This window comes from Osmia bicornis, chromosome 12 (assembly GCF_907164935.1).
Source record: "Osmia bicornis bicornis chromosome 12, iOsmBic2.1, whole genome shotgun sequence".
NCBI classification, from domain to species: Eukaryota; Metazoa; Arthropoda; class Insecta; order Hymenoptera; family Megachilidae; genus Osmia; species Osmia bicornis.
The window spans coordinates 6,953,497-6,978,990 of record NC_060227.1 but is presented as its reverse complement, the minus strand read 5'-3'; the positions used below and the strand labels follow the sequence as shown (position 1 = coordinate 6,978,990).

General features: G+C 42.5%; 3 protein-coding genes across 4 annotated transcripts in view; 2 read left to right on the top strand and 1 right to left on the bottom strand.

Moving 5' to 3' along the window:
* The window catches only part of LOC114880189 (rho GTPase-activating protein 20-like), a 120,279-nt gene extending 99,758 nt beyond the window's left edge, over positions 1-20,521 (bottom strand). For both annotated transcript variants that reach the window (XM_029195912.2, XM_029195913.2), the window contains exon 1: positions 19,552-20,521. In XM_029195912.2, the coding sequence (XP_029051745.2) occupies positions 19,552-19,743 (192 nt within the window). In that variant the 5' untranslated portion in view covers positions 19,744-20,521. The remainder of the gene's footprint in view (positions 1-19,551) is intronic.
* Positions 10,971-14,517, top strand: LOC114880192 (tubulin monoglutamylase TTLL4-like). Its single transcript, XM_029195923.2, has 4 exons — positions 10,971-12,116; positions 12,211-12,617; positions 13,029-13,419; positions 13,823-14,517. Exons 1-4 carry the CDS (start codon positions 11,547-11,549, stop codon positions 14,273-14,275), a joined length of 1,821 nt encoding a protein of 606 aa, XP_029051756.2. The 5' UTR covers positions 10,971-11,546; the 3' UTR covers positions 14,276-14,517.
* Positions 20,522-21,270: 749 nt separating the features above from the next.
* Positions 21,271-25,041, top strand: LOC114880193. The gene is given in 6 exon segments (XM_046288188.1): positions 21,271-22,193; positions 22,251-23,504; positions 23,786-23,949; positions 24,087-24,219; positions 24,293-24,471; positions 24,598-25,041. Coding segments are annotated over 6 exon segments (2,046 nt in total). The 5' UTR covers positions 21,271-21,949; the 3' UTR covers positions 24,670-25,041.
* The last annotated feature ends 453 nt before the right edge of the window (positions 25,042-25,494 follow it).

Here is a 25,494-nt window from a genome sequence, read left to right as displayed (position 1 = left end):
AACAGGCAGTGAACATGTGCGCTCCAAATGCAGGTCACTACCTCTGGCTAGGTTCTACTATTTTCGACTACAACGAGTTACCACTTCTGAGATCATCTGATTGACTCGTGTTACAAGAATTCTTAATAACTCCATCGTGGAGGTCGTAAAGCGTACACAATCGTTCGAACCTTTAACCTCGAGAGTCAACTACCGGAAATACCGGAGAATCCGCGCTTCCTGTCCCGGCTTTCTTCACGGTAAACGACTCTGATTGCCCTATTCCGCCGTGGCGAATTTCGGCAAGTGTCCTCGAAAAAACGAGAATGTTTCTAGAAAGCTGATCGTCACGTGCTTGGGTTTATTTAATATCACCGGTGTTCTCACGAGGAAACGTGACAGTGTTCGTTTGTCGTCGATTCTTAAAGCGAAAGGAAGGATAGAGAGGTTGTTCGTTGCGGTTCGACGAATTGGTTCTAGCATGGGTGAGGCCTAGAACTCGCCTTCGCACGGACATTCGCATAAGTACGTTTAATCGTGTGTATCCACACTTTTCGCACCACTTTTCTGCGTCCGCACGGAACGGTAGTTTTAAGCCCGTACCAGGGTCACATACTCGTGCACCGGGTGTCTTGAACTAAACCGAACTTGTTCTTGAACTAAATCGAACCCATAGGAGACCGATACTATTCTTTATGAAAGTATCATGCTTGTTTATCTAATAAATTCATTGGTGTATCTGACGTGAAATCGAAAATGATAAAAGTTGCGAAATCGTGTCACGGGTTCGAAGGTATCACGGTCTAGAAATCAAAGAGAATGACAGTTTGACGAGTGTGCGAGTCGATGACAACGAGGCGAGAATTAATTTGCGGAGGATCGAGTTGAGAATCGCATCGGGAAAGCTTGTCAGGTCACGGAGACGTTGCTTGACGAGCGCGTAATGATAATTAATCGTTTCTTCGTCGACATGCGTGCACCAGATCGAATCCGTTGCTCGAATGAACAAGAAGCACGCGAGAGACAAGCCGGCGAGCTTCCTTTCTACCAGTTAGCGATTTCGCAAATGTACGAGTTTTAAGATCGTAAAAGTCGATCGCGGCAACGAGTGACAAATTTAGGAAGAGAACGAGTAGAGTTTGCTCAACGTTCAGGCGTGAAAATGCTAAACGTTTCCATGAAAATTCGACGCTCGACTCGCTTTGGTATTCCGCCAGCGTAACCGTGCTGCTGCTGTTCGACTCTTGCCAAATCGTTCGCCGTCCAGGTGAAACGATCACCGTTCCGCTTCGACGAGAACTTTTTCAATTTTTCACTCCATAAACCGTTCGATTTTTATTGCGGTTCGACGATCCGCTCTCTGTTACTTCCACTAAATAAACGTTCTGTAATTTATTGGACGACTGAAATGGTTAACCGACCAAAATCCAATTATTTATCGGAATATACCGCGAATCAACAATATGCCTCGATTTCTCACGTACTTTACGTGCAGTAGAGGTATAATAATTGATTAAGTCACACGATCGCGAATTGATAAACGTATTACGGGGGAGGCACGTACCGCGTTGAAAACGAACGTGCACGCACGATCGTAATGGAAATAATATTATATTATACATGTGCTAACGAATCTGATACGGCGAACGAACCTGGTGACACGCAAAGGGAATTAGAATACAGAAGTATACCGTTACGATAATGGTGAAAGTAGAGACACCCACTTGTTGAACATTTACTGCTCTCCACTCGTTACTGCGTTGGCTGTGAATTAACATAATTATCGTAATTTTGCACCGGTATCCTCGACGGTCTAACCTCGACCCGGTTAAAGATATACTTCGCTTCCGAATTCTAATTCCCTACCAATTAGCACCGAGGCATTGTACTTGAAAAAAAAAATTATACGTTTTACTCTCATCAAGGCTAATTCGATATGTGATCCTTGAACCGATGTAAGGGACATAACGCGATGAGATGTTCTTTTTACCTTTGTAATCTTCCAATTAAATCGGTCCACAAAATACATGTACTTGCTAATGAAGATCTTGTACGTCACGGTTTGTCATCAGCTTGATTGCATATGTAATTCCCGACGCAATCCAGGGTACATAACGCGGCATTGTATTACAATTTAATGAATGCCATCGCGTACTTGCATGACGAACCAGCGATGGCGACCGAAACGAAGGAAACGTAATTAGCATGAACGTTTGGCTCGACTCACCTTCCTCGATATCTCTGGTCCGCCTACATTTTCCATCGATCGAATCCAGAAACATCTACGAGGATAATGGAAAGGATGTCAGAGTGTTCGCGGAATCGAACGATAGCCAAAGGAATACGATTCCTCGAGCTTTCGACTGATGTCATCGATGTTCAAAATCGCAAACGCGTAGGCCCCGTGTGCCGTTTCTCGAATGCGAAACCGAAAAGAGAAATTCTAATTGAGTCGATCCGGTGACGTGGACAAAGACACGAAAATGGAAAAGATCTCGTTCATCTGATGTCTCTAGGTTGCTAAAGAGAATCGGGCAACATCTAAGCGAGGAATGGTAAGAATACTCGCGAATCCGTTTCGCTAACGGGTCTTCCGTCGCTGAGGCTTTAATCTTCTAACAAGACTGGCATCGTTGCGTCGACTTACACTCGTTATTATCGTTTCGTTTCCCTATCGAACATCGTGCCTTATCGCTGCATCATTTCCATAGAAAGATAGCGTCTTGCACCGGGTGACTGCGTTTCGATAACGGTACGCTTCAAAGGCTAGCACGAACGAAAGTTGCGCGTGCCACCATGAGAAATCCGGTCCACGGTGTTATAATTCTTTCGGGCAAGATGCACGGGACGTTACCGCGGATAGAGATTGTCGTAACTCATTGAACGACGTAGGCGCGTGGTAAACGAGGCGTGGTGCAGACGTTGCACTTTCCGAGAGAATAATTTTCATCGAATCGAGGAGGAGAAAAGAAATAGAGTTTCCAGCTGGGTATCGAACGGCACGCGCGTACAAACCGGGGACGTTAACGACGCAGACTCGATAAATCTTCGGCCGACACGCCGAGCCGAGAAGTTTTCGCAACGATCACAACACAGACCGCTTGGTCCCCTGTCGTTACTCATCCTATTATGTTCATCTTTTTGCCACGGTGAAAGGAGATCCTTTCGATGGATCTAACACGATATCGTCCCGCAAGATGAATATGCTTAGATGAAGAATAGATTCGCCGATGGATGGCTAATATGTTCAGTAGAAAGGATAAAAGAGATACTGAAAAAATACACGGGAATGTAGATAAACCTTGGTGTTATCTTTTTTTTTCGAATCTCGCGTGGGTGGCTTGAGTTTCTGAGAAGTAAGAAAAATTTAGGGGGTGCCATTCGTAGGGCTCTCTTCCAGAGGGAATTCAACATTTTCCATAGTAGATCTTAATTAAGAAGAAACTTGATCGAATTTTTCTAGAATTGATAAGCTTTCTTGTTTGCCTCTTGTACGCGATTAATCTATCTGCCGTAAATTAGCGTGGTCTGACGTGTACTCATTAATAAGATATAATCGATGTGTCGACGTTACACGATACGACAAGATTGTCGCATTAATTGCGCGATACGATTTTCATAGCTAGCTTACGCGTAAATGTAAATAAGCATCCTTATCGATTAGTGATAAATGCTCTGGATGGTTTACCATCCAAGTCTGCCACGCCAGCTATCCGTTTTATAATAAGTAATTAGTAATTACTCTGCAGTGGGACGACAATAATTTCTAATCTACATGAAAACAGCTTTCCGTAATTACGTACGAGATATACGAGCGCAAGTTCGCTTTATTTTACTCGATCTGGAGGCAACGCGTTCGTAATGTAAGATCCGTGCGAAACGAGGTCACATAATCGAACTGAAATCATCTATATTTCAACATGTTTATTCCTCGCATTAACCTTAAATCGTTATCGTTTTCTAACCAAGTGGATACCTAGTTTTGCGAGTCACTGTACACGTGCGTATGTACGTTTGTCGCAGAAAATCGTGCAACGTAGAGGAATTTCTCGAAAGGTTATCGGGTGAACGAGAGAACCAGAGGTCTTTACGACCCGGAGGAATAATGTAGAACAGGGCGACAACGCAGCCGAGACCATAAATCGGCATAGTTCTCGACACGACCGACTGCATCGACGTCATTCTTTCTTCTCTTGCGGATTCGAACGGCAATCGTTACCCTATTTCCGCTAGAAACTTTGAATCTCCCTTCTCTTCCTACTTCGACGCGTAAATTACTATCGGTGGAAAAAAAAAGTGATCCAGCCTATTAGATTGTCAAAGATACAAATCGTTGGTGTGTTTCGATCGAACACGTTTTACGCTCGATTATCCTCCGCGCAGACACCGAGCTGGATAATTTCATTTTCGTAAAGAGCAACGATCGATCTTTCGTATCGATATCGACATTCCAACATCTCTTGGCCAAGGCATTACGATCTCTGATCAATTTAATACGTAGACAAAAAGGAGAAGAAGGGATAAGCAAATGCCCGTAGCAATTACTCAGCCAACTTTGAAACAACGATCGGTTGTAGATCGATAACAAAGGTTACCCGAACGCCGATCCACTCTATTATTACGTTATTATTGCAACCTGACTCAGCCGTGGCAAGGAAAAACTGCAACTTTGCTGCGTTTACCTTTAACGAGATATCTACTTCGGATAGATATTATACATTGTACACCGAGATTTCACTAACCAATTTCTCTCTGATTGGATATTGGATATTCATTTCCTAATACTATCATGATTTAACTGCTTATCTCGATAATCGAGTTACAGGAATCGGATGTGATAAAACCAGAATCGGATTTGTAGCACAGTTAAGTTGCTCAAGGCAAGATTTCAAACCAGTACAATTGCTACAGTTCATGCTTATCTCTCGGATGATTTATTTTTTCTTTTTCTTTCAATTTCCACCATTGAAAACAACTGAACGACGTATCTATTTTCTGCTACCTTTCTTATTTCTTTTGGCAAGGCAAACATTCTTAGAACATTTCTAACACCCCACGTGTCCACGAAGGAAACGCTCACTCGTCAACATTGACGCAAAAGAGATACAAAGAATCACGCTCGGATGGTCTAGCGTTGGATTCCAAGCCGCATTCCATTTTCGTTTTGCGAATCGCAAGGTCGAAAGTTGGACAACTTGGTCGTGTCGATGAGTATGCGTATCGATACGATCGAAGGTATGCATAGCGTAACCATATTAGCGTACAGCCGATAAACCATGCGCACCAACTCCATACACACACGTGTATACATATATTAACTAATATGCGAGATCATTTTCGTCAGGGACGAAATCCATAGATCTTCTTCCCGACCTTCGAACTGAACTAATATCATAGCACTCTACTCGACAATTTACGATTCGCGTCACGTGTACTTGATGAAAAGTAAAAAAATTCACCGTTTGATATTAGACGAATCGAACGAACACCCGAGGTGCTACAAGAAAAAGTTTCTTTGCTATCTTTACCTTCATGGTCATTCGGTTTCAACGCTAATTGCAGGTAATCGCAAGAGGCAAACAGTTTCGCGTGTATTTACAACTTCGACACAGAAACATCGATGGAATAATTTGTCGAAACCCGAAGACCATGAAGAGGGAACGATTCAATGACGAGGCTCGTCTGGATTGCTCACCGGTGACGATTCGAAATTTCGTTTCTTCCATAAACGATCCTGGTCAATGTGTATTACGTATACGATTCACGAACGATAACGTCGGCTTGACTCATAAATTACACCCGAAGTCGATTAAAACGTCTGACCGTCAGGGAAGCATCTTTTCCCCGACACTTCATTGACGAGCGACGAAACCGATGATTCCGCACAATGCCAATTACATTTGCATAAAAATGTCTGAAACGACTGCATAATGTCCGATGTAAACCTTTGGAATCCTTACGATCGTATAATAAGACACCAGACAGGAAACAAAAAGAAATCATTCATTCTATTTATAATATTTTGATCAAATATGTACTACCTGCTGCGTCGATTCTTAAAGTTGAATAATTCATCCGTTGGTAATTTTTTCTAGACGTATTTTCGGATATAAAATAGAATTCGCATGGACGTTAGACGATCTAGTAGAGGAAGACAAAAATTGATGGGTGACTCGAATGAAACTGTATTACGTAAGGCAGAGTTAAATTTAGAGAAGCAAAAAGATAGAACGGATACGATGCGATTCGTTGCGTGTCTTAAGGTATCGGTGCTCGATTAGTGGAACGGATGGCACGACACAATGCTAAATGGATTTGCATAAAAATGTCTACAACCGTGGTGCATAAAATGCACCTCGGTAGACCTTGAAGAGGTGAGACCTTTCTGACACCGGACGCGCGAAAGTTAGCGCGTGCCTACGCGCTTTTCTAAACAGTATCACCTGGAAAATGGATCGCAGACGATATTCCCACGGTACTTCGATATGGACGAGGCGACGATCAATGCGTTAACTGGCAATTTTCCCGTAACAACGGATTCCTCGTTCTCCTTTCTTCGATTTCGCGTGCCAATGCCAGCCGAGCTGGGCATTTCGAAAGTAAGCAGCTTTTTAAACTGGCGAACTAACGCAACGTATCGAAAATAGATACCTACCGGTCGGGTGTACCGCAAAAACCGCAAGAAAAGTTGCCTGGTTTTCTTCAGACTTCGAATGGAACGGTGCGTGCACCAGTAAGCTAAGATCACCCTGAACCGTATCGAATCCGTATTCCAGTACTTCGAGTACTGGTATTCGTACGACTATACCACGGGGACGGCCTTGACGCGTTTCTTTCGCCTTTGAAGCGGGGCTATCTCTCAACATGGAGAGAGATTGACAACCGCTTCGACAAATCGGTGCCGACCGCGTTCCTAACTACCTCCTATGTGTTCTTCGATCCATCGATCAAGCCATTCATAGAGGCATCGATGCGATACGGAATCGCGATTTCAAAGAGAAGAGGACCTCTAAAAATAGGGGTTGAACAGTTCCCTTGAAATAGGTTCCACTGAACCCCTGTTATCGAAAAGTCTAACAACAGATCGCCTATCTTTTTTCCCTAACAAGCAAATAAACGGTCGGCGCGAAGAAAAATATATTTTACACCGCGTAGACGACTGTGGTTTCCTCGAAGCTGTAAAATTCTTATTTTGCAAGGAACAAGAAATCGAACAGACATTTCACGACTGTTCGTTCTCAAATATAACAAAAATTTTGTTTTCCAAGACTTACGGCGCCTTCGGCATACACCTGATCGACGCTTCGTGTAAAAACAATTACAATCTTTCTACATGCGATGGTATGTAAATTGATTCGATTCAATCTAGTATTTATAGAGGTGATCAATGGTACATCGATAGAAATGTACAAAGTAAATGAGCCTACGTGAAAACGTCTGAATATTCAGTGACTATTACTACTTTTTTTTTTTTAATTCAAGCTCAATAAAGGATGATGTATTAACGTCGAAGCAATTCAGTTAGAAAAAAGTCCAATGTCGCGTTGAATACTGTTCTGCAGGCGTTCATCGTTGATTCGACGATTTATTATCGACGACTTACTATTTACGCGCACCCGGGTGCACGTGTCGTTTCGATGCATATCCCGTATGCTCGTGTTTCATCCTCGCCTCTTCCTGGTCCGTCGACAATGAAATATCGCGATCGTATTTTGTTTGTCACGTTTCAGTGGTCCAATTAAAAATAATTCTCTACCCCGAGACAGAGAAGAATATTTCGTCTGAACGTGATCGTTCTGCTAACCATCCGTATCTGAATGGTTAATATAAATTGACCTATTTTCGAATAACGACTTCGCGAAGCCAGCTTTCTTGCAAGCATTTTAATTGAACAATTAACGCTTTTCTGTTGGTTGTCGCTGAGTTGATCGAGTTAATTTAGCACTTGAAGCAATTTAAAGGAAATTTTGCGAAATTGAATAAAAATCCTCGGGTTGTTGGAAAAATTAGCGGTAATTGAACGGTCGACCACCTTTCCGTAGTCTTTAACTTATTTATCTCACGTTGACGCGATACGGTTCAACGTACCGATAGTCGTCGCGCGAATCGTTTCAGATCCATTTTCCATCGTCTCTCTGTTCCTCGGTGCAGTCAGCTTCGTTTCTCTTCCATAAGCAGCAGGGAATTCCAGCCGTTTGTTCGCTATTCTCGTAATTTTGCAGTGCATCCACGGCCGCCGTTCCGTACTCACGATGCATTAGCGATGTCGCAATGCCGACGCATACATACGTACGACTTGGACTCTCCTCGTTCGACTTCGCCAACGAAAGAGTGTTTCAATCTTAAAAGCGAACGTACCACGACAGCCTCCTTCGTCGATGCTTCTTTTTCGAAGCTCCTGAGCCCGTTGTTCCTTTTATTCGAAGCCCGCTTTATCTTCGAGAAACTATTCTACGTACCGCGTTCTGCACTCCGGGTCGCCTCGCGTTCGTGATTTTGCAACCCTTCGTGCACGTGCGTCGCGAAAATAATCGGGCGAACGAATAGTCGATCGAGAAAGAGGGATTCTATCGCGTCGATGATCGACACTGGCGATCTGGATCGTTCAGGATGCGAGGGATATTTGAATTCGCTCCGAATTTTGATAAGCTAGCGAAAAGTAATAATAACGCAATGACCTGTACCGCAATGGGTTAATCACTTATCCGACACGAGAGAAAGGAATACAAAAAGAAGAAAAAAATCTATGCTTCAATAGTTTCGTAATGGATCGTCGGTTAAAGCGTTTTAACAAAGGGTCACTGTATGCGAAATACCGTTGAACGAGCACGATCGATCGTAAGCGTAAGAACGTTAAATAAACGGCACGTCCGCAACGTTCCATGGTTCTCCTCATTAAACGCGTTAACAAATATTCGCCTACGCAAATTGCGATGCATATCTTTTCGCTTTCGTCCGGCTAAATAAATCCTCGACGGCTCGTTTGTCTTTGCTAAACAATTTCAACGATGCAAAGGCTCGATGAAAACGGGGTCAACGAATAATAATATTCGCACCGTTCAGACGGTGTTGAAAATTATGCTCTCCCTTGGACCCCTTGGGCGAAACAAAACGCGATGTCAGTGATAAATCTGACGCATCGCCGTGTCGATGATAATAATTCATCCCAATGTTTCTTTGTTCCTTCCTTCCTTTGTTAGCCTTTGTGGATCGATGGAAAAAAAATGGGAATTCTTATCAGTTAACGAAGGGTCAAAGTTAAATCCATAAATTCTCAGCTCGTAGAGATAGAATTGAAGCTGATCGAAGCGGCGATTTTCTCAGGGGAAGCGTACCTTGGCCTGACAGGAAAACACGCGTACCTATTTGCCGATCGTCGCTCTTGCGAAATCGTTAATGCGCCGCGAGCAGGTAGCATGCGTACCGAGTACACGCGAAGAATCTTTTCTCGCACGCATCGAAGGACGTTCCCCGTCATTCAAAGACAATGCAACGAGATGCGACTCGATGTCTCGCGTTGCGTTCGAATGGCGGCTCGTACACGCTTTCCACGACACCTTCTCAAGGCTTCCCTCCTTTCTGCACTCTTTCATTCTTAACAATTTTAAGTTCACCTCATTTTTTTACCATAAGGCTTTCACGGCTCAATTTACAGTTATTATAATTTGAGATTTTCCAATCGTACACCGTGCTCGATAGGAAAATATTCCGATTGAATGTTGCAACGTACAGATAAAAATTTTTAATTCGTTCATAAATCGACGGTAATCGAGTAACAGATACCACGATAATCATGGAAAATTGAAGAGATGAATAATTCACAATGCATACATTTTACTCGATCTGGCATCGGTATCCGTGGAAACGACGCGGAGTATGCAGTTTTCCGATTGTATCGATGCGTTCGTTTCGCAACGAACGTCTTCCATCGACCATTCAAGAAAGTTGCTCCGTTAATTAAGTATCCGAACGAAATACTCGAGAAATCTTCCGTTATACCATTAAGATTCACCTTTCGTAATCTCGCGCGAATTTCCCGCGATTTTCATAAATCCCTGTCCGGGCCGCGCGTTCCGCGTGTCCGCGGTTTCTATTATCCCGGATTAATCGATAGGCAATCGCGTGCATCGAACGTCTCAGTACCACAAGGATACATTTAACAGGAGATTTCCGTTCGAAAAGTCGCAGGCTGGAATTCGGGACGCATTATGTTTGCCACACGAACCGTGAAAGTGTACGAGCTGCAATGTTTTATATACGTTTGTATTCGTACGCCGGCGCCATCGCGATATATCGTGTTATCAGTGCGGGGCGTGTATCGGGCGTGTAAAACAGCCAGATTTATATACACCGTAAGTGGAAGCAAAAACAACGAAAAAGATCGTTGCTATTCCCTCGAGCTGCCTGCCTCGCTAACTGTTGCAGTTTCTACTCGAATCAGCGACTGTTAACGAGGGATAAGCTTATAAATTTCCTAGGTGCACCTACTAGAGTGTAGGGGTAGGTAGATTAGAAGCGTGTCGAAAGACGGCACCTCCTGTGAAGCAAGTTGCTCGATATCGCGAGCGAAACGAAGAAAAGTGAACGCGTTATGCCGGAAGAACATGGCCGGTGGAGATGGTGGATGTTGTATGTAAATGCGCGTTATATCTGGTATCTGGCGAATATTACATTCCGCATAGGCCCTAATGCTGCTCGTGTCCGGCCATTGTGTGCTGGCAGATTAGAAGCACACACACTGGCATCGCGTCGCGTCGCATTCCTGCTGGCATGGCAGTTAGAAGGCCGATCGAGAGGCGAACGGCGCGGCGTGGCGGCCATGCACGACGAACAATTAATCGTGCAAGATGGAAAACGCAACTAGCGCGCACGCAGGAATGCGCGTGATGCGCGTAACATGGACAATCAGGCCCGTGATTGCGTTACACGGGAATCAAATTAGCATCGACCAGCATCGCCATTAGAGTCCGCGGCGAGAGTTATACGAGGAACGATAGGCGTATTTGCCGATCGCTCCGGACCAAAGGACCATTTTTCCCCCAACGAACCTTCTTATCCCTGCTCTCGAAGGATTCTCGAGTGGGCTAGCGTGGATAGCGGAGCCCGTATACAAGTGTAGAGGAACACGCGTGTTCGCGAGTGCGTGCGCGTTACGCGCGTAAACCATCCGCCAGCGTGTTCACCGCGACCGAAGGTACTCTACTCTAGCAGCAAGATAAACGTCGGCGGGGCACGCAAACGCGGAAAGACTCGGAATCAATCGAGCCATTGTTCGAACTCAGATATGGGATAGGAAACTGATTTACCCCTTTCATGGAGAACGTGTACCGTTTTTTTCTTTTTTTTTTTCAAATTATTAATTGCCTTCATCTGTGAAAGCTATTCATGCTCCGTTTCATATTTTTTATGAGGGATGTATGGTACCCGTGCATGGTTTGTTTCGGGAGCAACTTCGGCCCGCACCGGCACGAAACGTTTCATTATGAGCCTTCGTTAAAATTCTCGTATTTCCGTCTACCTAGAGAAACGATAATGATTACAAAATTAACTAGTATCTTGGTGTCGCGATGCAGGTTGTCCTCGAGCATCCTGATCCATGGAGATTCGCCGATCCAGTGCGATGTGCAACCACCAGTACATCGAACGGAGCGATTAACCTCTATCACGATCTCGACGACGAATGGTTAATTTACGAAAAGCTCACCGAAAATGCTCTCCTTCGTTACAAGAGAAATTCTCAATGCAATAAACAATCTAAATTCCCGAACGTGGTGCGACCTAAATCGATTCTGTTCAATTTACAAGTAACTGACTGTTGTGAAATTATTTTTGACGAACGAGCAGACGGAGACAAAGTCACTAACCCAGCATCTCAATGGATGAGGAAGAGCCTATTTCCAAACGTTCCCCCGTATGTATATTTCCATAGTCACGAACGGAAACAGGCGGTCAAATTGCCGAAAGAGTTCACGAAACTTCTGAAATGGAAATTTACTGGAACTATGCCAAAGATTTTGGTTAAAATTTTAATGAATTCTGGATATCAAACGGTACTGAAGACCAACGACTGGTCTGCCATTTGGAATTTGTCTTGCAAAGATCCGACTAGGTATCAGCGTATGAAAAGTTTCCAAAAGGTGAACATTAACCCAGTTATTAACCCTTTCGAGTCAAAATTTATTCCATTAAAAATCGTTAGGAATATGAAATCATTGCCTACCTCGTGTTTAGATAAATAGTATCCCAGGATCACATAATCTCGGGAACAAGGATTCACTATGGAACCATCTAAGCAAAATGATGAAGAAATTCGGTACCAGGGAATACGGTTTCATGCCGAAGACATACATTCTACCAAGAGAGATACAAAAATTCGAAAATGTATGGCTCAAGAATGGCATTGCTAACACGTGGATAATTAAACCACCGTCCTCTGGTCGCGGTCAAGGTATCAAGATAGTTAATCAATGGTGGGAGATTCCAAAGTGGCATTTGGTAGTCGTTCAACGATACATCACCAAACCGAAACTAATTAATGGCTTGAAATTCGATCTACGACTTTACGTGCTACTAACGAGCCTCAATCCTATGAGGATTTATATCTACAAAGAGGGCTTGGTTCGTTTTGCTTCAGTCAGGTAAACCTAACCCATTTTCAATCACTTTTGAAACATCGGGTGTAAACGAAATATGGACCATAGTTGGTCGCATTTCAAGAGTGATCAGTTTAAGACGAGACAGGAGAGGTTCGTAATCACGAGAAGTATAGGGTGCAGAGGCAGCTATCCGCATAAATTTATGTTCAACTCTCCCACTCTATCAATTTACTTGAATTCTTTCTACGCTGACTTTACGATTTATAGTTTCGTAAGAAACTTCCATTAATTTTCACCATCGGAATCAAACTACCGCTATCAGTTACATAAGCATTACGTCCTTACCAATCGTGAATCTACCATTCCCATTTGTAACTGGAGAAAAGAAAAAAAAAAGAAACGTGAATCATAGTCTGGTGAAAATAATATCGGGACATTTCACGAATTCTTCAGGTACGTACGAGGAGGGAATCTAAACGACAAGTACATGCATCTAACGAACAGCAGCGTGAATAGACAAAATCCAGCATACGTGAAGAACGACGGGGTGAATTCGTTCAAGGGTCACAAATGGTCCTTACGATGTTTATGGTCGTACCTCGAGCAAGAGGGAGTGGACGTGGCCGAGCTATGGTCCAAGATCAAGGACATTGTCGTTAAAACGTTCATCGCTGTGGAACCGACTATGAACGTAGCCATTTCGGAGTACTTGGTCTCGAGTTACACCTGCTACGAGTTATACGGGTTCGACATACTGCTCGACGAGAATTTCAAGCCCTGGTTGCTCGAAGCCAACATCCTGCCGTCGTTGCAAACGGAGTCGCCACTCGATACGACTATTAAGGTACCAGCGTTTAATTGAACGTGTTCGAACGCAGCAACCGGGAATCAACTATTAGCTACCCTATAAATTCAATCATTTTTCTTTTTTTAAACACGATTTCTTTGCCCTTAAATTCATTTTCTGGGGCACCCAACACGTTTCCCGCGTATTTGAACTTTCCCATTTCGCGTCGTGACGTTAGACGAACGATAATTACTTTCAATCGCAAGCCAGTTACATTCCCGTTCACGGTTGCCACCGCTTGATTTTCGAACTTTCGAATTCTTCCACAATGATGCACGCGAACGCATAAATCATTTAGCAACGCCACTCGACCGAATCACGGCCGTGATTCGCGTGATAAACGACTATCGTGATTCCTCTGACCTGGGACGATCTGTTTTTTTTTTCCCAATTATTGCAGGGTGCTCTCGTTCGAAACGTATTAAACATGGCCGGTTATCAGATACCGAGGAACGAAAGGATATCCGGTAGCTGCAAAAAGTTCGAGTCGATCATGCAAGATCACAGATTGTACAGCATGGCCCTAAATCTCGAAGAGAAGATGAAACAGAACGAGATCAACGCGATGCAAAAACGTGACGAGTATTTCGAGCGAATCATTGATAAACTTACGAGAGACGATCTGAGACAATTGATACGTTACGAAGACGAGCTTAGCCAGGCTGAAAATTTCGAGAAAATCTTTCCAACAAAACGTTCGTACGAATATGAGAAATTCTTCGATGTGAAGAGATACTACGACAGATTACTCGATGCTTGGGAGCAACGTTACTCTGATAACCGACGAGAGGGAATCGAAAGATTGCGGAGGCACTGCGAGAAGATGCAACATTTACAGATGAATCCTAATTGATATGGAAATGGTTTCGATTAAAACGATTCGTCGTTGGATCAGGGGTCAATATCGTGACGCAGGAAAGTTTTACGTAACAGACGCCATATTACGACGAGTCTATTTCGTTAATCAGAGTGTCGAATGAAATTCAAATGAAATTAGTGTGAAATTCGTTGAAATATACCAGTTTGCGAAACAAATATTCGAGGGAAGGAGTTCTGCGTTTGAAACCGGATGATGAATAATTCAAAGAATATAAATGCCTAATCGAAACTTGTAAAATTTTTTTCGAATCATGTATACTTGCTTAATGAATTATTTGTATGTTGAAATACCGAATGGAAGTATTAGATTACAAAATTAATTCTTATTGTTCCTAAATTCCTCTTATGTAACTGGACACGGTACCCTCTTGCGAATACCGTCAACAATTACGTTAGGTTTACATTTTCGCGTTTATCGTGTAACCGATAGGGGAGGGTTACGGTTTCTCGAGGAACGATTAAGATCGAAAGCGTACAACGCGAGCCTCGTACACGCGTAAACTATTTTCTTTCGTAGAACAAGTCAATGGAATTCTAGAAATCCCTCGAAACCTTACGAGCCTGTTAATCCATCGTGGTCGAAGGGTTGCGCAACACCCATAACCATCGGCTACTCTAAGTCGTTTTAAACTATATCGGTCGTACATTGACGTCATTCATTGGTCGCTTGCAACTTCCCTTGGATAATAGGAGTGTCCGTTTCCACGACGGACTTCCTTTATCGAATTACGCTTTAGCCTAGTTTCTCTTTTGAATTTGTACACGGTGAAAACAAAGTTTCATTCACACTTTGTTGCTGAGAATGACAGGCTGAAGCGACGAAAGAGACAATGCCTTTTATCGAAGACACGCAACCTTTGTCGACGTTCTTTCTTCTCCGTGATGAATCGTACCGTTTACACAGATGCATATTTTATATTAACAGATTCGTAATATGGGATTCGTGAATGAAAGCTCTTTTTTACAAGTACATTATTTTATTTGTAAAGGTAGCTAAATTCGAATGACGCGCGTTGCATAACCACCCGCATTAACGATAATACACGGGGATAATTATGCATTTACGATAAAGCGGAACACGAAAAGGTTTGGAGCGTCGAGTTGCCTGGTGCCGCAATGGTCACTATAAAGAAACATTTGTTTCTTTTTGTCGAGTCTACATATTCACAGAAGCATGAAGACGATATTTCCTAAGTTCTCTCGGAAGAAAAATTTGCTTTCCTCGATATTTCATTCATTTTTTCCTAATTACCTTGTACCACGAACGAGACACGTTGGCGTTGGTAATAATTTTAATCGGTCACGGCTCGTCAGCTTCTTCGAAAGATGGTGACGCAAGCGAACGGGTGAAAGCTCCATAGGCTACAGAAGCGTGAATCACTTCCTGAAAATTCCGTGGACACTGCTTGCACTGTTTTCAGTTCATTCAGTCCTCAGACGATCTCTAGTCGCATGCAACCTACTTTTATCCACACGTGAACGCACTCTGCTAAACTCCTAATGGCGCCAATGAAACATTTCTCGGCGGTTTCGAGGAAAATCTTCCCTCCGTTAATTAGCAGGCAATTATCATTTACGATTCTACCCTGAACGAAAAACCGACCTATCGTTATCGCGTCGGAAACGAACAAAGTTCTGGAAGGATAAAGGGGAAAACGTTTTACGATCCACAGATATGGATTTAAAAGCGAGAATGCACTTTTAAAAGCAACCCTTAAACCATAAATGCACCGATTTTATTGGTTCCTCGATTCGTCGACGCAAGAAGAAAATATTGTTACGCTTGTTCTGAATCATTTTATAGAAGTTTCATCTCAACGATAGATCGTCGGTTGGTCAAACATTATTTTTTCTAGTAGACACACGTGTTCTGTTCTCGGTCGCGGTCGAGCGTGATAAAATAGTGGACTGTTTACTGTGGCTGCGTTCCTACTGTCACATTATTAGCGAGAGTACAGCCGCGTGACTCTAACAATCAGAGCAGAATGAGATCTAAAATTCGCAATCTCACGAATGAATCCACTCGTGTCCAGTTAATTACGACACCGTGATCATTAGCCTCGTACATTAGTCAATTTGCTACGGACTAGACTTTCGGAATTCTATGGAACCTATCTATACGAACGAAACTTCGTTTCCTCTGAATATCACTAATTTTCGTGTAATTCTGTTCGTACAATTCCAAAGTAAATCCTTACAATATCCCTAATGCATTCGCTGTAATCAAATCAAGCATGCTAGAAGTTGCATGTCCACGGAAATGGGTCAGTTCAATAAGCATGCCGGAAATTACATTCGGCAGGAGAAATAGCAGGCATTTCTGCCACCGCAGAACGATATTCTATGCCAGTGTTCTTTGTTTCTGATTGACGTTGACTCATACCAGTCTGCGAAGCGAACGAGTATGGAAATCTATAGAGAGGATAATTGATAGGTGCGCGACGAAACGAAGATGGAATTGATACATCGTCGGGATAGATGGTTAATCGAACGAGATGAATAGCGATTCGAATCTAATTTCAACATCACTTTCATTCACTCGCAACGAATCTATCTTTCACCAGGCATTGACTTTGACGCTACTCAATTTCACATCGTTCCAATTAATTAACCATTGTTCCGTGAATTTCCACGTTCGCGGAAATACGGCGCGATGAATTTCATTTCTTTTTTTTTTTTAACTTTTACTTTTCGTAGGCATTTCCGAGCGACGCGGAAGTCAGATCGAGGACTTTCGCAGAAACAAAATTTCCCGGTGTTCCTGAGGGGATTATTACAACGCCGGATAACTTTGCGTGCGTTTCAGCGAGTGTTGTTGAACAATCCTATGCTAAATACGAAGACGGCCGATCGAGCGTCACCACTTTCTCCATTTAATTATAGAGGTTCGATACTCGAGGTCGAAAGTGAATTTCTAGAGATGTGTGACAATGACCTTTAAGCAGCATTCACGTATCACATTAATTAAGTCAAAAAGAAGACGTTTAGCATTCGAATTTTTAAACAAACGATTTTATCATATTTTTATTCATAATGCACAATTTACCTAACACCGTGTATGTACATTTTAAACACGTTGCTCGCATGTAGCGTGAAACATCGACGATTTGTTACATCTTATTTGTATCTTGATTCGGTATTTATGTAAACGACGATGCAGTTCCAGATGCAATTAACGATTTGAAGGAAAAAAAGCAGGAGCCATTCGACGCGGCAATATTTCAAGATATCCGCTACAGTTTCCGAGCAATTTCAAAGATTACAGTAGAATTTACGAACGCGGTTCTAAAACCATTTTACTATCGTGCAACGAGTCGACACCGAGTGTTTCCCTTCGAAAGGATTTTCCAAACGTTATGCCACGTTCTTATATAAAGAGCCGGTGACCGTTGAAACGAAACAACCGTGTCGAACGCGAAATCTCGCAAAACGAGGATAATTTAATTGGCGGTCGCAAACTAGCCAAGTGTTGCACGCGGTTTCGAATGATAGGAAAAAATGTTGAGGTTCGAACGCTCGAAACGAGACATTCAGGAAGGAAATAACGTTATCGACGTTTTAACGAGATCGCAAAAGAAGGATTTATCTCTTCCGTACGGAATCGAGGCTGCAAATTATCCGGCAATTAGATCGTAAATCACGTGGAAACGCGTTAAAGAGACGAGCCCGATCAACGCTCCGTACGTTTGTCTACAACATTAGCATTTAATTAGAGTTTTCTTTATATAGGTAAACGGCGCGAAACCTCCTTCGAAATTACAGTTATCCACACGATGCAACTCTGGCTACAACTTACGTGTGCACGTGCGACGACTTTGTGCAACGAGCCACGCGATACGTTCATAGATAAAAATTGAAAAATTATCGTTCCGGTCTAAACGGTCGGTATCTAGTCCACGGTAGCTTGGATCGGGCATGCATGTCGATCGTATGTTCAAACGTATACAGATATAAGTATGTTGAAGAATGAAATAAGTAGCATTCGTTTCCACCTACGTCCTAAAGTGAGCAAATAGAACAGTTGTTAAACTTTGACAATATTATTTTTTCTATCCCATCTGCCCTTACGTCTGTAAATCGGTACGAATCACGATCACGTGGTCGCGGAGGATCTACGTAAAAATCAGAATGAGGCCAAAGTGCATTTCGTTCCCTCTAGAAAGTGCTGCTATCGATCACGTTGTGCACTTTCTTTCTTACGACGATTACGTGTAGAGTGAGTAGAGTTCAAGGAACGGCGCGGTGCATATGCACAAAACGCCTTCACTTTTCTTTCGCGAGTCTACCATACGCACGTGTACCCTCGCGTGAATATCGAATCAAAGCGATTCGGAAGCTGAGAATATTTCTTTTCTCAACGATTCGAAGCTTCGTCGTAAAAAAAAAAGAAAAAGATTGAATAAATAACGATAATTCAATGAAACGGAGCTGTGAATCAAAAGCTTATCGGCTCGTATTTTAACGAGGAAAGTTATGTAGAACCGATCGTTCGGAATGTTGTAAATACACGATCGAACCGGAATCCAAACATTCATTAATTCCTTCGGAAATAATTAAGCGAAACGGCCTGTAATAAAGGCTGATCGGTAACAAAAGTCAGCTAGATCACGGTACCCACACAAACTCGTGGCAACGTACGAACACAAGTCTAGTACGACGTGAAACGTTTCTATGGAGCGTTTAAATACCGAAGGTAACGCCTCTTACTCCTGTATAGAATGTACGGCACCTTGTAGCCGGTGCACGTTGTACGTGTTGGTACATTAATCGTCGAACCCTATACCGAGTTTCGATTTCTACCTTGGAATCCGCTTCGCTCCGATTCTGTATAGGTTCGAGCTTTTCCACGATGTTACGGTACAGATATAAGATCAGATAAATAAATCGAAAAATCAAATCTGACATTGCGTTACGAATGTAATCGGTCATTAACGTCGGGACACGACTCGACTTTTAGGTTTCAGACGAGAAAAATCGCGACATTTAACGCCTTGTCGTTAAATGTCGCGATTCACCGGCACGTGGAAACGTACCCTAACCTACCGAGCATTCGCCAACTCTCCCGTGAGATGTACAATACCGGTATGTTAGTGCGAGGCGTGTGACTCGCAAACAAAAACAGCAGACGACCGAGAAAATCGATCGGGAATCGAGTTCGGAATTCGTAATTCCGATACTTGCTAAACGACCTGGCGGTAAAAAAAGATTGGAGAGAGAGAAATGTGAGAGGAGAAAAGGTAATTTACTCACGGTGAGCTGTGTCTTGTCAGGAGCGATCGCGGTGATCTCGACCGGCCTTGGTTCAGGTGGATTCGCTTTGCTGAGAATGGCAGCTGGCATTTTCGCGACCAGAGACAGCCTCCTGGTGAGCCGTCTCCCTAATTCCGCGCGTCGTCGCACCCTGACACGGGGACCGGTACCTTTGTATCCTCCAAATTCCATTTTGCGCTACTGCTAATCCTTTCCTTATCCTCTTGCGTTCATGGCGGCAAACGCTTGTGTGTCACGTGTTCACAAAATTACTCGATCATATCGCGGCTATTCACGACAGCCACGATTGAAAACTACACGAACCAGCGACGATCCCGTGGATTGTTCATGTCCAAGCTCGTTCCGTATCCTTTCACAATCGGTACACGCATCATTCTAAACTCGTCATCGCTACTTTCCGTGTTCGCGTTTGTTTTCGAAAAATTCAGCTCGCAACTACCGCCGATGCGAAAGCGTGCGCCACGATGCTGCACCGAACGACACGTTCGAAAGTTGTTAACGAATGTTGTTCATTCCGTTTAGTTACGATTCGAGTGAAAGATCAAGCTACGGGATTTGTCACTCGCGACGAATCATCGGAGAAACTAGGTCGTAGACACGATGCTTTTCGTATGCATTCGAGTAGAGGAGAGGTACTGGTTCTCGGAGCAACGGTTGTCCACACTGGGTTACACGTACAACGTAAACACTATAGATCGGATGCTGGAGGCCCGGTGGCGCGCACACACACGTTACCGATTCGAGTTCCGTCTGGCAGCCAATGCATCCTAGTCTCACCGACGCACGGTTGAACGAAGATGCACGAACGTGCACGAACAGATTCGAGGATGGATCGAAAAACGAGCCACGAGGTGCAGAAAAGAGAGCAGCCGGTTCTTGCTGGCGCTCCGTTTGCCTGGCGCGCTTCGACTGAAATTGAATCGCAGCAACCTCCTACCACGCGACCCGTCACACTGCCGGCCTTCCTATAACCGCTACAGCGCGCCTCTTCCTCGCTACATATCTTGTTTTCTTCGAATGTTTACGAAACTTCACGTAAACAAAACGCGCGTTCCGAGAATCAGACCCAACTTGCACCCTTCCTGGACGAGGATACACTGACGCGATCAATTTCGACTAATCTAACCGACCATCCGACCAATCAGCGACGCCGTATTACGTGGCGCTAAACCGTTCCACCAATTACAGGGAAATAATGGCGTTGTTTCGCACCTTACCGCGTTTTTTCTCTTCGATTATCTCATATCGATTCGATTTCTTAATCGAAAATATCCTGTGCGCGAACGTTACCATAATTGCCGGCTAATTCCAACGTTAACGAAACTTCAAATTCCATACAATGTATACGACATAGTTTCTTTTAATTAGGCTCATTGGATCTAGATAAGAGAGCAGTGAAATTTTCGAAAGTCAGCAATTCTCTTGAAAGTCTGTGTTAACGATCGATTGTGCGCAGATAGGTTACGACACTTATTCCCCTCCTGTATTATTTATGAACCGTGTCAATCAATGCCTGGGAGGACAAAATCGATTTATATATACGATACAAAGCCCCTTTCGTTCAGGAACATAACAGTTTTCGAATACACGGAAGCTGTTGTTCTTCTGACGCGGATGTTTGACGATATCGAATAGGTATAAAAGCAATCGATTACAATTGGCATGATTAGTATGTATTTGCACTTGTTATGTCGAGACCGTAGCCGTTCCAACGACGCAAAGTCACCGTCACTATGTTCGCTCTCGGTAAATAAATTCTTTAGCCTATAAATAACGAAAGCCTGTTACAAAAGTTCATTTCTGGGCAAGTCGTGCCAAGTATTTTAATTTCGTTATGTAACAGACACCGTAGAATTCGCGGTTAACCGAATTTTTATCCTTTCATCGTTACGAATTCCGCACGAATTACAGTGTGCTCTGAAATGAAGATCGAGAGCTGTTGAAATAAAAAAGAAATATAACGAATTTTGGTTAAGATTCTTACGTTTTCCAAAATGATCGCGTATGAAATTGATAACCGTCCTTATCGCGATTGATTTGATAAGAACCGCGAAGAGTAATAAGCACCGACAACCATGAAATCCAACTCGACGGTGCAGGATAGGCTTGTTAAGCAGAACGAGATTAGCCGTCAAAGGCTTGAGCAAGAACTCGAGATACTGGAGAAGGTAGAAAAGTCGGACTTGAGGATGATCGAGACTGTGATGCATCGGTTTCGTACACGACGGAGGAATCTAAAAATTTCTGAACAATCAGCTGGATCGAACGTAAGATCGCTGAAATCATTTTCGTTTCGTCTCTAACGCGGCTCTCCCGTCTAATCTCCCGATCTATTAATTGCCAACACAGTAATTGACTGCAGGCTATTGACGTGCGCATGTACGAAACCCATAACCCTGGATTTTGCTATCATTGCACTGGCGCGATCAAACAAGTCGGTCGACCTATCAAGCAGCAAACAACGAAAGATTCCTACGAGTTCGTACGCTCCATAGTGTTCACCAAAGACGAAGTAGATATTGACAAACTCCTTTGCCTCCATCTGTTCACTGCCCACAGTGTAATGTGTAACAACAACGATCCCTCCGCGATTAAACCTGTAGCATCACTATTAGAGAAAGGTACATAAACAAGAGGGTCTTGTAAACAATAATAAACAACTCTATCATTGTTTTAAGCTAAGAATAAACATTTCTCTGGCGCTTGGAACAACATTTTACCATGTTACGTGGTGGATCTTCAGGAAGACTCAAAAGATATGAAACTCCATGAGAATCCAACGAAACAGTGTTTGGAGGAACAAACCATCCGCGAGTTTGAGGAAAAGTATAAACAATACGTGGAGGATAATGCTGATTTTGGGGGTGGTAAACCAACTACTAGAATAACGATACGTACTCTTGAAAAAACATCGGTAGCACCTCACGTTTACTCGTTGTTGGGTGCTTCTCACGAGTTGAGAATCAAGCAAGCACTTGCCGAAGGTGTGGCAAGAAAAAAATTTAATCGTTGCAACATGGAGCTAAATGGATTGGACGAGAACAGTCTGTCCTTCCACCTAGATGACGACGAGGATGATCTTGCAAGCAGAGTGACGACGAATATGTCCAATAGAAATTGGATCACGAGATCGATCAGAAGTCCGTCCAGGAAATCCGCGATTGGCTCGTTCAAGCTCGATCACGGTATTACAATGTTGAAATCAAAACGAAGAAAGAACTTCGATGTCTCAACGAAAGATCTTATTACTATAAAATCTAGTTTCACCAAGGGACCGTCCAAAACTCCGAGCATCAAATCTACGTTCCATAGCATGTTCGACAGTCGTCCGTCGTCGAATTCTGTTATTTCTTGCAATCTAGACTTAACGAAATCATTGAAAAAGTGTATTTATCTAAATGCACCAGTACAATCGATGGAATTTAGTAACAAAGATTACATGATTGTGCCGATTCTTGTGAATTATCAGCTGCAGGCATTGGTGCAGACTGTGATCGAGGTTCTTGAGAGAGTGAACCCAGAAAAATCGAGGAGGATAATTGAAATGGCAAAGGACACGGAAAAAATGAGAAAAATGTTGATGCGTTCGGAGATATTGAAATTTGCACAGTCGTTGTTAGGTCAGTCGCTAGTATCCTCGCCGGAGAGCTACGTCGTTTCAGCCGCGACCGTGGCGAATGAAATAGATTTTCGTTTCGAAGGAATTCTAAAGAAGGAAATAATAGCTTTGACCCTGGAAATACCGTCGATTCCACCGTTCGATTCCTTGATCGCCGAGATACGAAATAACATATTTGACGACACGAAAAAAACGACTCGGATCAATAGGAATCCAAGAGAACATGCTTCTGCTCCAAATGAAAGAACGGTTGGAAAGGAGAATGCAGAAACCTTCTCGTAATAATTATATTATTGGTTTCGCGTGAAAATTAGTAATTTATTTTTAATCGTTCCTATACCTATCTTGTTTTCAATCTTGCAGACCAAAAATGTTTTTCGAACAAGACGAATACTCTTCCAGTACGAGTGAAAATAAAAATTGCTCAAGAAAAAAATGTACAAGCCTTCAGAAAATTTCTAATAAAAAACATGATTCATTGAAGCACCGAGTGGAACAGAATTCCGGTAAGGAAACTGATAGAAGAATGTATTAGATGCTAATTTATACCATGGGTAATAATGCTCTAATACATAAGATCGTTTTTTTCTGAAGGCGAGAATTGCATTGCAAATAGATCACGAGAAGATAACGTTATGGAAACTTCGGAAACACAGAATAGACAGAGCTGGAGGAAAAACTCCAAGATAAAAGGCATCGAGAAATCCAGATCGAGAATTTCAGGAAGTATTCTGTCGAAACGCACTTCGAATTTCAAAGTAGGTTTTATATTAAAAAGGAAGAAGGATAAAAGGATGTAATGTTATTGCATCGACACGAATGCATTTGAAAGTTTGAAATATTCAAAGGGGAAAGATCTGATAAGGAATATTTTTTCTATTCCACGTGGTTGCAGACTTGGAAAACTGCCCGAGATCATGGGCATTCAGACGCAGATCATGTAATATTGCGAAGAATGACGAACCCGCAAAGAATTCTAGTGGGACAAATGTGTGCCTCTCTTAAGTGCAGAAAAATTAACAATCAAGGTTCGATTGTCTTCAATTAATTCTTGATTGCCGGTTTTCTCAATTTATCAATTCGTGCGCGATTGTTACGCAGGTTTAATTAATGAAAGTGTTCCTCTCGCGGCGTTAATTGCACCGGCCCTCTCGCGTGATTGCATTAAATTCTTGACGCGGGGAACAGTATATTCGAAAACAAACGTGACACGCGAGCAAGAAGAAATTGAAAATAATGATGCAGTCCCGGATAAATTGACTGGTCCCCTTCTTGCTAAGGTTTGCAATTACATATAGTTTTCTCTTATTTTAATTCTATATATAGTACCATGTTAAACTTCTTATGATACAACAAACATAATTAAGTACTGTTAATTCAGAACATCTTTTAATATTTTCTCTCAGATACGGCAAGATGTGGCAGAAAACGAAACAAAACGACGTTTGAAATCTTTCTTAAAAAATGAAGTGGTATGAACGAACTGAAACGTGATTTCTTTCAAGGGATTTGATGAATTTGTTTGTATAATAAAAGATAAAATAATGTTTAAATGGTTCGTACATATAATTTGAATGTGGAATTACCGCGTGCTTTTAGAAACGGTGTTCCTAGCACCATCTAACACTGGGGAGAAAAGATAACAGAACCGAAAATTGCTATTTTTGTTTCTAAACCATTCTAACAGCCGGAAAATGTTTCATGATCATAATACAATGAGTATAATAGCTTTCTAATTTGCTAAAAGACTAGTCATGCTTTTATTTTTCAAAGGTAATGATTTTGAGGGTCCCTGTCTTACCAATTCATCTTTTACCACACCTCGCAAAGGCATGCATAGGGCAACTACTTTATCGACCAAAAAGTGAAGAAATAAATTGTAATAATAGAAATTGAACAAAATTATAGAAGATATCCACGCGTAAAAGTGATGAAAATAATAAATTTCAATAGTTACAACAATAATTTACGCTATTCAATTCGTTCATTCTCAAAATTCGCGAATAAACCACGTAAGCTTTATCAGGTTCCAGCCGCGATACGTATCAAATTTTTGATTTTTAGGACTCACCGAACTGGTGAACAGCTATTGAAAGACATAATTGAAAGAAAGCACCCGGCGGATGGTCTCCTCAGTAGATCAATGTGAAGTGTTGACATCATTCTGTAATTAATCAAACGATAATATTACATTGGTGATATTTTAAATTTACCATAATAAATTACCATACATCGTGTATATTCAGCTATACATTTTCAGTATATACATTTCAGTATATACATTTTTGAAAAAATTTTTTTTA

Bases quoted from the DNA above. Each gene is read 5' to 3' on its own strand.
- LOC114880192 (XM_029195923.2), top strand. From the start codon at position 11,547: ATGCAGGTTGTCCTCGAGCATCCTGATCCATGGAGATTCGCCGATCCA. The intron at 12,117-12,210 runs GTGAACATTAAC...CCTCGTGTTTAG, and splicing joins GTATGAAAAGTTTCCAAAAG to ATAAATAGTATCCCAGGATC. The intron at 13,420-13,822 runs GTACCAGCGTTT...CAATTATTGCAG, and splicing joins CACTCGATACGACTATTAAG to GGTGCTCTCGTTCGAAACGT.